The following is a 13,001-nucleotide window of genomic DNA, read 5'->3' as shown; positions in this document are numbered from 1 at the left end:
AAGGAGGTGCCACATGTTTGAAAATTGTGTTCCACTTGTTTGAAGTGGAACATCCTTTCTTTTTTAAGATGGGAGGCCGTTTGGGTAAAACTTGTCTTCTTATGTAGTGACAGAGTAGCTCTTGCTGTATGTAACTGAAAATTTCCAATTTTTTTTCTCTTATAAAAATATCAGAATCATTTCTGTCACTGGAAAATTATATCTTCTCTGAGAACATTGGTCTAAGTAAGTGAAAGCATGCAGGCCTGCATACCAATTGTCTGTCTGAATACAAACAAAAAGTTATCCCAATGTGCAGAATTGCTTTTGAGCTTCTGGCTACCACTTCAGATGTTAATAAATGTGCAATAAACCTTAAGATATGGGAGCTAACTTTGTCTCAGACTTCCCTAACTTGTCTGAATAATTTTGTAAACTGCATATATTTTCCACATCCTTTAGCCACTAGTTACTGAAGTTGAAAGGCAATTCTCACAGCTTGGGGTTTTTTTAAAAATTGTAGTGGCAGCTTGTTTCCTCAAGGTGAATGTCTTGAAATCACATGCAGCCAACAATTTTGACTGAGCAATTCAGACCTCACTCCGTATTCCAGCGCCAGATTAAAAGTAAGGCCTGCTTTTCATTTTTTTTCTTATGCTAGAAATATATATTTCTGTAGGGGCACCCTCTTCTTTATAACATTTTAACTATCGAAGATATGCCAGCAGAACATGTATGGAATTATTTATGCATAATACTTTTATCACTTTAATATAGTACCACATAACTGAGCATATTCATAGATATTGGAAATCCTATGAAGTTTGTTAGAGAAACAATGTTGACACATGATTATTTTCTTTTTTTTTTATATTCTAGAACTCAAACATCAAAAAGTTGGATGGAGAGATTTACAGATTCTCCTGCCCTTTTGACAAGAATAGGAAAGTGAACCTTGTGGTCACCAACAGGTTTGTTTATTTTATCTTTGGTTGATATATTTGAATTCGGGCTGCAGTAAGTATATTCACTTGACGATGAATGTATTTGGGCTGTAATGGTTATTGTTATGTCACTGGTTATGTTCCCTGAATGCAGCCACTTTGGCAGTACAAAACTGTCAGTGCTAATAGCTGTGGATGCATTATACAATGTTTGCCTACCTGCAGTCAGGGCGCAGTGAGTTAAGTCCTCCCAAACCAAGGCAAGCTACAGTCAGTACAAATAAGGCCTAAGATGATATATTATACATCTGCTCTAAACCAGAAGAATGCCCAACAGACATTCACTAATCCTGCCACTCAGTAGAAGCACAAGTGGACTGGACGCAAGTGATATTTAGCTAGGCGCACATGTATTATAATGGCTGTGAAATAATATGCATTTTCCGGTCTATGGTAATTTTTACTAATGGAAGGCAGTGGTGGATGAAGCTGTAGTGACCAACCTACTAGATGACAAAGAGATACATTCCACGTAGTATGTACATATAACTTTCTGATTTATGCATTTTTCTTGAATAGGCGGATCATGTCTGTTAAGGAAATGGAGATCTTGGGTCATAGGAGCATAGACTGGGATTACTCCTTTGAGGAGTTCGTCTGTCCACCCAAAGTGGAGGAGAATGCACTGATTTTATCAGTCAAGGTATATAACTGTTCACTGTTGGGGTATTTGGCAGTAATATCTGGAAGTGGAAATAAAAATAAAATACAGCCAGGCAGCTGATGTGTTGCTCAGTGTGTGGTAACCAATAAACACAATATTTTTGAGTGCTGTTGATTCTCTACCTACCAAAAAGTGCTTATTTTATAAATGTTCACTTCCTGTATATTAAAATGTGTTTTCCCTGCTCTGTCCTCCCTACATTATACAAGATTTGCAATCATGAGATATAATTTTTTGTGTCAAGAGCATGGACACAGGTCTTCTTTAAAGTCTGTAATCTCAGACCCTTCATGTTTTCTATCCCCAGAGGGGAGCTCTGAAACAATTTCTAGATAAGTTCAACTTTGTAACATGGTTCACCTGTAACATGTAACAACCGTAACATTTTGTAACATGTTACACCCTAAGACTGCATTCACACTTGAGCGAATTCTAGCTTGAAGCTCAAAGCTCCAAAAATGCTCAAACTTAAAAAATAAATTGTTCTCTATGGTGCCTGCTTGTGCGATCAGATGTGAAAAGGAACTTCATAAAGAACAATTGATTTTTTTTTAAGTAGGTGTGGGAATTGCACCTTGTGATTTCACTGCCACTGCAGTCTAAAAAAGGTGCAGTAACCTTTTTCTTGCATAAATGGCTGCCTTGCCAGAGCAAATGTGGCTCAGAGAGCCACAATAGCGTGAACCAAAACTAAGTACAGTGTAACATGTTACAAAGGTGAACTTGTCCTTTAGCTATAACCGAGCTGCATTTGGTCCAAAGAAAAAGAATTTTGCATCCTTCCTCATTGCACATTTGTATAATTGATCACTGCAGTGTATAATCTATTTTGTTTCCAATACTTGACCTAGGCTGCTTTTTCAGTATTACAAAAACAGATTTTAAAACGGATATTTCTGGTGCGAGCACTGCAAGATAACGCTCAACACGACAGATTTTAAGACAGTCTAATTGGCTGGCCAGCCAACATATCATCACTCCCTTCTGGACAAAAATAAAAAGATGTCACAACTTACCGCCGTTGAAAGAATTCCTGTACAAGATTCCCCCTCTACCCACAACTGTACAATATTTTGATCCAGCTCACCCTGCCCTAACTAAATAATCTACGCGGGAAAGAGTGATATGGACTTAGATTCAAAAGACTAGATTAGGCTAGCAAAGTGCATGAGAAAAACTGTAAAATTCTTACTTGTTCTTCATGGCAAACTTTTATGCTCATTTCCCCTCACACTGTTGTGACTCACCAGCATGAGACTAGAGATTGCAGTCTGTGGATTGTCCCATTCAACTGTTTATGGTAAGGCCAGACTTTTTCTAGCATTTTAGTTCTGGATTCTGTCATATCCCTCTTGGTTCTAAGGGCTTATGTCTCTCCAAGGAGAGGTTTTCCCTTTGAGGTGTTGAGACAACCGCAAATTTGAAAGCAAGGAGGCGCGGGGGGAGAGGAGGACCAAAAGGCTAAGCCTGCAGGCAGTTACAGGAGTTCAGTGTGTGACAGCCCCAGGCCACAGTGTCTGTGGGGCAATCAGTCACTCTATGTGGGGTCACTGATGTATGGGGGGAGTGAAGACCCTGTGGTAAGGGGGGGACACTGATCTCAAGTGTCCTCACTCCCCTCTTATCTTATTGTATTCACTCCGTAGAGTGCCCCTTTGTGTCGGGGTCCACAGAGTGCCCCTTTGCACTTGGATCCACAGAGTTCCCCCTTGCACTGTAAGGAGGAGCCTTGCGAACTCCTTACTGTGAAGGGAAACCCTGAAAACTCTGATGTACTATGAGAGGGAACCCTGATGTAAAGGGAGCTCTGGGAACTGTGATGTATGGGGAAACTCTGTGGGCTCTGACGTAAGGTGGAACTCTGTGAAGGGCCCCGTGTTCAGAGGGAAGAGCCCCGGGCTTGGGTCGGGGGGTGAAGGGCCTTCATGGTTTCTTGCATCGGGGCCCAGAAGGTTCTAGTTACACTTCTGAGGTGGGGGATGCCAGACATGGAGTTCCTGCTTCAACAACGACCTGAGCAAGTTTGTCTCCAGATCCAGGGACCCCCTAGCCTTCACAGTGGATACTCTGAGGACTCCATGGAATTAGTTCCACCTGCTCTATGCTTTTCCTCTACAGACCCTCCCTTTCCTGCTTTGAGACACTCCAGTGATCCTCACTGCACCAAACAGGCTCAGGAGGACATGGTATTTGGACATACTCAGTCTCCTAGCACGCTCTCCATGGCCCCTTCCACATTGTCTGGACCTTTTTTTCCCCCCAAGAGCCAGTCCACCATTTTGCTTCATGATCATTGGCTTTAATCGCATGACTGTTGACGTTCTGATGCCAAGTAAAAAAGGCACATTGAATTCAGTCATCCATACCCTCTCAAAAGCAAAGGAAGTCGATTTCTTGCAGTTTATCATCACATCGGGAAGGCTTATTTTGCATGGTGCAAGACCAGGAAATTTCATCCTGTTCTTCCTCTAGTGGGGTCTAGATCAGCATGTGGCCTTGTGCACCTTTGAAGGGCAAATCTTAGCCTTGGCCATTTTGCTTCAGAGAACGCTGGCTTCTTTCCTTAGTCAAGGCACTTGTTGAGGGTGTTGCACACATTTCTCCCTCTGTATGTTCCCCTGTGACTCCATGAGCCCTTCATAGGTTGCCGTTTGAACTATTAGGTTTATTCTGTTGTCTGACCCCTCTAGCAAGATGGCCTTTCTTGCTGATATCACCTCTGCAAGGAGGGTCTCTATATTGTTGGCTAGACTTACACAAGGATAAGGTTGTCCTGAGGCCAAAAACCTCTTTTCTCCCTGTTTCTTGCTTCCATAGTGCTAGGCAGGTCAGACAAGTCATCATTTCAGTTTATGGTTTAAAGCTGGGGTCCAAACTTTTTAAACAAAGGGCCAGTTTTCTGTCCTTCAGACTTCAGGGGGGCCAGACTGTGGTGATTAGGTGTAAAGCAAATTATATAACATCCGTGGTCAGTAGGAGGAGGAATTGTGCCCCATAAAAGGTATTAGTGATAGGAAGAATGCCCCATCATTAAGGTCAGTGAAAGAAATAATGTTCCATCATTTACATCAGTGGAAGGAATAGTGCCCCATTGTTGGTGTCAGTGGGAGATGTAGTGCCTCATCGATAGTGTCAATGGGAGGATTAGTGCGCATCATTGGTATCAGTGGAATGAATAATGCCCCATCATCATTGTCAGTGAAAGAAATAGTTTCAGTGTTTATATGAGTGGGAGGAATAGCTCTTCATATCTGTAAATGGAATCCCCAAGGGCCGGATAAAGGAAAGCAAAGGACCCCATCTGGGCCACAGTTTAGAGACCACTTGATTAAAAGATAGGGTTCCCCTTTCCCTGTTAAGGCATACTTTATCAGAATCAGTTAATATTTCTTGGGCTCTTCAGCATCAGGCATCTGTTTCTCATCTTTCGGCTAGTGGTATGGAAATTGGTAACCACCGATGCCAGCCTCTCGGGTTGGGGGGTTCTTCTGGAGGAGGCCACGGTTCAGGGAACATGGCTTCCACGGGATAGGATACTTCCCATCAATGTGCTGGAACTTCAGGCAGTACGGCTTGCCCTGGGGTATTGGACGTCCAGACTTCAGGGTTGGCCAGTAAGAATTCAGTCTGACAATGCCACTGCAGTGGCACACTTCAACCACTAGGGTGGTACCAAGAGTCACAGCTCAGGAGGAGGTAAATTACATTCTGACCTGGGAAGAAAGATATGTTCCAAGTTTATCAGCAGTATTCATTCTGGGTGTGGAGAATTGGCAGGCGGACTATCACAGTCACCGACAATTGGTTCCAGGAGAATGGGTTTTGCATCCCGAGGTTTTCGTGACAATCTGACAGCAATGAGGTTACCCAGACAGATCTGTTGGCATCCAGGTTTAACAACAAGGTCGATTATTTTGTGTCCAGGATAAGGGACCCTCGTGCACTAGGGGTAGATGCATTAGTGATTCCTTGGAACCAGTTTTCTCTGCTTTATGCTTTTCCTCTGATTCAGCTGCTGCCACTTCTCTTATGAAGGATTCGAGTAAAATCTATTCCGGTGATACTAATTGCCTGGCCCAGGAGGGCCTGGTATGCAGACATAGTGAGACTGGCAGTGGACAGTCCGTGGTCTCTGATATACCGGCCAGACCTGCTGATTCAAGGACCTATATTGCACCCAGCTTTGCGGTCGCTAAATTTGACGGCATGCCTATTGAGACTCAGATCCTGAAGGACAGCCGGGTATCGGATTCCGTCATCCCCATTATGTTGAGCGCTAGAAAGGTTGTCTCTAGGAACATTTATTACAGAACTTGGAAGTCTTATATTTCCTGGTGTGAAGTCTGGAAATGGCACCCAGGAAAATATGTGATTTTCGTCATTTCTTCAATTGGGGTTGAGAGGGAAATTGGCTGTCCGTACCATTAAGGGCCAGGTTTCAGCATTACATTTTTTTTTTTCCCCAGAGGCCCATTGTGTCTCTTTGGTTTGCACTTTTTTACAAGGAGTAATGTGTATTGCTTCTCCTGTCAGGTTACCTTTGTGTCCTTGGGACCTAAACTTGCTTTTTTAGGTTTTGCAGAAACTACCATTTGAAACCAATTAGGGAGATTCCACTGGCCCTGTTGACTCAAGGTTGTTTCTAGTGGCAATTAGTTCTGCAAGAAGGGTGTTGGAGCTGGCAGCTCTTTCTTGCAGAGAACAATTTCTGGTTTTGCATCAAGATAAGGTGGGGTTGCAGCCTCAGCTGACGTTTTTACCAAAGGTGGTTTCTACTTTTCATCTCAATCAGGAGATCGTTCTGCCTTCATTCTTCCTGGGCCTCAGTCAGCAAAAGAAAGATCTCTGCATTGTTTGGATGTGGTACGTGCTGTAAGGGTCTTCTTGAAGGTGACGGCACAGGTCAGCAGGTCTGATGCTCTGTGCTGCCTGAGGGGCCTAGGAAAGAGCAGGCAGTATCTAAGGCGACTATTTTACATTGGATTTGCCAATTGATCATTCAAGCCTGGTTCTACCAGGTGGATGTCAGAGCTGCAGAGGGTTCTGCCTTTGCCCACAGTGTTTTATGGACAGCTGAGTAGGTCTTGAGGGCTTGTTGACAGTGGCTATCAGTGTCGCCCTCCCCTCAAACTTCTTTATTGCTTTAGGACATCCCAGATAGTCATGAATAGTCTGCTTTGTGTCCCGTGATGGTAAAGAAAACTGAATTTTTTTTCTACGTACTTACCTGTAAAATCCATTTCTTGGAGTACATCACGGTACACATAGGTCCCGCCTGTCCCTCTGGAATTTCATTGCTTGCTACAAAAACTGAAGTACTTCCTGTGTAGGAGGGGTTATATAGGGGTGGACTTCTTCTCTGATTGATCAGGCAGTGTCCATTCACCTCTAGGTGATGTATAACCCACATAGTCATAAATAGCCTGCTCTGTGTCTGTGATGTACTGCAGGAAATGGATTTTACAGGTAAGTATGTAGCAAAAATCCAGTATTTTTAACTACCAGTAAAATCTGTTTCTTGGAGTACAAAACAAGACACAGGTGACTCTGTTATATATGATCTCCCTATTGATTGCTACAAAAGTGAGGTTAGCTGGGAGTGCGAGGGGCTATTGTTTGTCCCTGCTGCTTTCTTTCTGTTTGCTAGTATTCAATCCCTTAAAGGTAGCTGCATATACCATGGTTAAAAACTAATATTTCCTGTGTCCTGTAGAGTACTCCAAGAAATGGATTTTACTGGTAAGTCAAAAATTACATTTTATTGAGTTTTTGTATGCATGTAATAGTCAGTTGAAGTTAATTATATATGTGCTCATTTGACAATTTCTCCTTCTTGCTGTATCCACATATCATGTAAAGAGACTATTTGATTCCAACAGTCTTCCGCATTGCTACACCCTCAGTCCATTACCAGTGCTGTGGCTTGACAGTTGATATCACATTATTTGACAGAACTGGGGCTTTTAGTTGGTCCCATGGCATCTCCTACTAGAGGACTTACTGTAAGCTTACCACAGTAGAAAGGCAGTATAAATAAAGGCAGTTTTTGTTTTTTTTTAGTTTTGGATTGAATGGAGAGGGATTAGAACGCTTGTCTGTTTTTATTGCCCTTTCTATTTGTCCTGTTTACCATTATCATTGAAAGTGAAAGACAAGTAATAGGGAACACTAGTTCTGACCTTTAATTTGCAGGGATTTCCTCTTACTTCCTGTTTGGTTATGGGACAGGAAGTGAAGGGCAATCTCCACAATGGGACACAGATGGCAAAAAAAACTTACAGGGGTTATAACCCTCCCTTGATATATCCAAAATAAGAAAAAAAAAGGTTTTGCCTATAGTTCTACGTTAATGCTAAACTGTAGGCAGATATAAAAACAGTTTATTGCAGCTGTGTATAATCTTAATAGTGGCCTCCTGTCATCTCCTGTACAGCAATAATCTAGCTCTGCTGCATGCAGAGGTTCTAATAATGAACATAATTCCAGAGGAGAGTGGTGTGAGTAGAGCTGATGACTACTCCTTTATTATCCAATCACAGGCTGCAAGAGGTCACACCACTGTATTTAATTTTAACAGAGAACTAGTGTTGTCTGACAGATGTGAATCACAAAAGTGGCTAGACAGAATTACAGATCTTTTTATAGACAGGACCTCTCAAATTTGTGTCAAATGTTTTCCTGAAATTTAGCTTTAATGCACCTATTTGGTAAAACAAAACTTTCCACTTGCCCATCTACACATAAAAGAAGGATGTGATCTATCTGCGCATCATTGTTGCTATCATTTACCAGGAAGACTTCCTGCAGTGCACATTCACAGTGCAGCAAGATCAAGAGCCAATCCTAATGGTTTTGGGCATCATGGCCCATTTAAAGTTTTGGCCAGCATAAAGGGGTTGAGCACCTCTGGGAAAATTGTAGCTAGGTTTTCTCATCTAACATCAATATCTGTGCTAAGAAATGTTTTGGGGTTTTTTTGTTTTTTTTTTGCTGAATGAGTACAAACCCCCACAGATACACTCCCAAAATCTTGAAAGCCTTCCCAGAAGAGTAGAGGTTATTATAGCTTCAGGGTTGGGAGGGAATAGGATGTCCTACAAGTTCATAACTGTTCATGAATGGGATGTCCAACAAGTTTATATAGGTCAGGTGTTCTTTAAATTTTGGCCAAGTAGAGTAGCAGATACAGGTGTTGCTTAACCACTTGCCCACCAGCTTATAGTAGAAGTACTGCTACAGGGGGGCAGGGCTGCGCAAAATCACATGTGTCTGTATACGTGTGCGTGTAAATATATGTATGTATATATATATATATACACACACACACACACACACTGAAGGAAATAAATATTTGATCCCCTGCTGATTTTGAATGTTTGCCCACTCACAAAGAAATGATCAGTCTAAAAATCGAATGGTAGGTGTATTGTAACACTGAAAGACAGAATAGGAACAAAAAATTCAAAAGAAATGCATGTCTAACAAATTATTCACTGATTTGCATGTTCATGAGGGAAATAAGTATTTGATCCCCTTCACAAAACATGACATGGTACTTGGTGGCAATCAAAGAGGTCAGACATTTTGTGTAGTTGGCCACCAGGTTTGCTCACATCTCAGGAGGGATTTTGGCCCACTTCTCTTGGCAGATCCTCTCCAAGTCATTAAGGTTTGGTGGCTGACTTTTGGCAACTCAAACTTTCAGCTCCCTCCACTGATTTTCAATTGGATTAAAGTCTGGAGACTGGCTAGGCCACTCCAGGACCTTAATGTGCTTCTTCTTGAGCCACTCCTTTGTTGCCTTGGCCATGTGTTTTTGGGTCATTGTCATGCTGGAACACCCATCCATGACCCATTTTCAATGCCCTGGCTGAGGAAAGAAGGTTCTCACCCACGATTTGACAGTACATTGCCCCGTCCATCGTCCCTTTGATGCGGAGCAGTTGCCCCCCTTAGCAGAAAAACACCCCAAAGCAGAATGTTTCCACCACCATGTAAGACAGTTGGGATGGTGTTCTTGGAGTCATAGGCAACATTCCTCCTCCTCCAAACACGGTGAGTTGAGTTGATGCCAAAGAGCCCGATTTTGGTCTCATCTGACCACAACACTTTCAACCAGTCCTCTTCTGCATCATTCAGATGTTCAGTGGCAAACTTCAGATGGGCCTGGACATGTGCTTTCTTGAGCAGAGAGACCTTATGGGCACTGCAGGATTTCAATCCTTGTCGGCATAGTGTGTTACCAATTGTTTTCTTGGTGACTGTGGTCCCAGCTGCCTGGATATCATTGACCAGATCCTCATGTGTAGTTCTGGGATGATTTCTCACTGTTCTCATGCTCATTGACACTCCACGAGGTGAGATCTTGCATGGTGCGCCAGACCTAGGGAGACTTACAGTTGTTTTGTGTTTCTTCCATTTGCGAATGATTGCACCAACTGTTGTCACCTTCTCACCAAGCTGCTTAGCGATAGTTTGGTAGCCCAGTCCAGCCTTGTGTAGGTCTACAATCTTGTCCCTGACATCCTTGGTCAACTCTTTGGTCTTTGCCATGGTGGAGAGTTTAGAATCTGATTGTTTGATTGCTCCTGTGGACAGGTGTCTTTTATACAGGTAACAAAATTAGATTAGCAGCACTTCCTTTAAGAGACTGCTTCTAATCTCAGCTTGTTACCTGTATGAAAGACACCTGGTAGCCAGAAATCAGAAAACCAGGTAGGGGATGCTCGTGGATGTCAATCACCAGGTCCCGGATGGAGATTCTCTGCAGGCACCCGACGAGCGTCGAGTAAAACTGACAGGGGAGAGACATATGTGTAAACAACACAGGTCTCTCTCCTGCCAGCAAGCACATGCTGCTGTGTATTGCTCTGCACAGCTTAAAAATTGCTGTTCACAGACACTCTCCATCCAATCTGACAAAGCTTGAGCTTTTTTGCAAAGAGGAATGGACAAAAATGTAACTCTCTAGATGTGCAAAGCTTGTAGAGACATGTACACAAAAAGACTTGCAGTGAAAGGTGGTCCTACAAAGTATTGACTCAGGGGGGCTGAATACAAATGCATGCCACACTGTTCACTTATTTATTTGTAAAAAATTGTGAAAACCATTTATGATTTTCTTTTCACTTCACAATTATTTGCCACTTTGTTTTGGTCTATTGCATGAAATCTCAATAAAATACCTTTACGTTTTTAGTTGTAACATGATAAAATGTGAACAATTTCAAGGGGTATGGATACTTTTTCAAGGCACTGTATCAATTCTTGCTGTAATAATGTCATGTATGGAATATTTCTAGTTACAGATCACAAATTTCCATAAGTGTCTGAGTGACTTGGTTGCATGTCCATAATACACTGTAAATTTTAATGTCATTACTGTGTACCAACAGCAAATTCTATTTGGCCTCCACTAAAGTATCTATTTGCACCAATAGCTTGGTTATCTTCCTATCCTTCTTTTTACAGGACAAGAGTTCAGCAGTCTTCCAGAAGAAAGAAAACAGGGGTCAGGAAGTTCAAAAAAGGGTTCTGCTCCAAAATAGTGCGACTGCCCAGGTACTACATAGCTACTTAATAATATGCTTGTCAGCAGATGATTTCCAGCACACATACACATTCTTTTCCTGGTGTCTTATTCAACCTGTGGACATTTTTTCTTAATTTTTTTTCTTGCTTTTTTGTTTCAGGAAGTTCTCAAAGCTTTAGATGAAGCATGGACAGCTTGTCAACAACACACACTCGTGAGGCAAACATCTGGGAGGTTTATCAATCAATTCAGCAACTAAAATACAGTGTTTTTTATTGTTAGTAATGTTTTTTTGTATTACAAACATGCAATTCAGAATTTTCAAGGACACGTGGTCTCCTATGCTGTCTTCCTCTTACCCCTTACATGGTATATATATGAATTGTGTCTGCATTTTCAGAGAGATTGTCCTCTCTTCACAATTTGCACTGTTATGAAAGGCTGTGTCTGTGTGTAAATTTGCCTTGTGGACTGTTTCAGTTGGCACTTATTTTCGTGCTATGCTTTGAAGGTCAAAAATGGTTCCTATAGGTATTTTGATATTCAGATTGGTTCCGTTTTTTGTTTTAATTGGAGAAAGCACTGCCATAATAAAGAAATTGCATTTGATTAAAAAACAAAAAAAGTCCAGTTATTTTTGTGTTGTTAGCCAGGCCTAACCGTTCTATGGGTCACATAAATCTTCTCTTTTCCACACCAACCACTGTGTACTATATAATCTGGAACTTGGCTGAATGTTGAAAAATTTCAAATGGAATGACTGTTTTATGGCTGTTTTTATTTGACATGAACATAAGGATGACTGTTTTTTCCATAGACATGGCAATTGGTAGCACTGTCTTGTGAAGTCCTCTGTAGTGAACGATTGCACACATATCCACACTGTTCATTCTTGGAAGAGCTCAAATCAGGAACACAGACATGCATCATTAATAGTAATTCCTGTCACAATAGTGAAACCTTTTTTCTGTTAGTTAAAGTCATACCTGTAGAAGAGTAAAAAAAAAAAAAACTTTAATTTTCTGGCCAAGTACTCTTTTATCACCAGTGTCATCCAAGGCATACTGCTTCTTTACCTTGAACCCTGTTTGGAGCCTGCAAGCATTTTTCAATTTCAGTCATTCAGTAAACAGTAATATGGAAGTACAGTAAGTGATGGCAACCAATCAAAAAATGTTCAAACTACAGTAAATGGAAATCTGATTTGCTGCTGTTTGCAGTCTCCACTTTGCAGATTTTTTTTTTTTTTTTGCATACGTTTGGTTTTGTTCTACTTTCTTGGAAAATTTGAATATGTGTTGCCGTCCTTTCTAATACAAAATGAATCTTAAAAACTGAATTTGAGAATACAAATCTATGAAAATGTTTTATACCCTAAAACAAAAGGGCTCAAGCTTCATTACACCATATGTATGGTATGTGCTTGGGCATGTTTCAGTATACCATATACAATATATCATATGTGCTTTGGAGGGACTTACTAAAACACAGTTCTTTACGCAATATTGTAAATAAACATTTCTTACCTTTTGATGCTGTCCGTTTGTTATAATTATATTCTATCACCTTTTATCCCCTAACCTGAAAAATAGAGCTGGTGCTCCTAAAGCTTACATTTTAAGATTTTCTTTAGGTAGTCACTGACAGCTATCTCTTGCTATAGTTTTTATATTATACAAGTGAAAAAAGAAAATTGTATCCCCAAAGCCATCATTCGGAAGGACCCTTCGTCACATACTTACATTACACTTTTTTTTGGGGGGGGGGGGGAATATCATCTCAGCATTCCTGTAGAATAGTGGTCACCAAATGGCAGACCGTG

At 41.4% G+C, this 13,001-nt stretch overlaps 1 protein-coding gene across 2 annotated transcripts in view; it reads left to right on the top strand.

Annotated features, from left to right (window-relative positions):
• Positions 1-12,710, top strand: part of VPS13C (vacuolar protein sorting 13 homolog C) — a 352,171-nt gene extending 339,461 nt beyond the window's left edge. For both annotated transcript variants that reach the window (XM_089671418.1, XM_089671417.1), the window contains 4 exons: positions 859-950; positions 1,503-1,626; positions 11,119-11,208; positions 11,340-12,710. In XM_089671418.1, coding sequence (XP_089527544.1) covers positions 859-950; positions 1,503-1,626; positions 11,119-11,208; positions 11,340-11,438 — 405 coding nt within the window. In that variant the 3' untranslated portion in view covers positions 11,439-12,710. The remainder of the gene's footprint in view (positions 1-858; positions 951-1,502; positions 1,627-11,118; positions 11,209-11,339) is intronic.
• The last annotated feature ends 291 nt before the right edge of the window (positions 12,711-13,001 follow it).

This window comes from Staurois parvus, unplaced genomic scaffold (assembly GCF_062004578.1).
Source record: "Staurois parvus isolate SC_StPar_1 unplaced genomic scaffold, SC_StPar_1.0 ptg000105l, whole genome shotgun sequence".
Lineage (NCBI taxonomy): Eukaryota > Metazoa > Chordata > Amphibia > Anura > Ranidae > Staurois > Staurois parvus.
The sequence above is the reverse complement of the archived record's forward strand: the minus strand, read 5'-3'. Positions and strand labels throughout refer to the sequence as shown.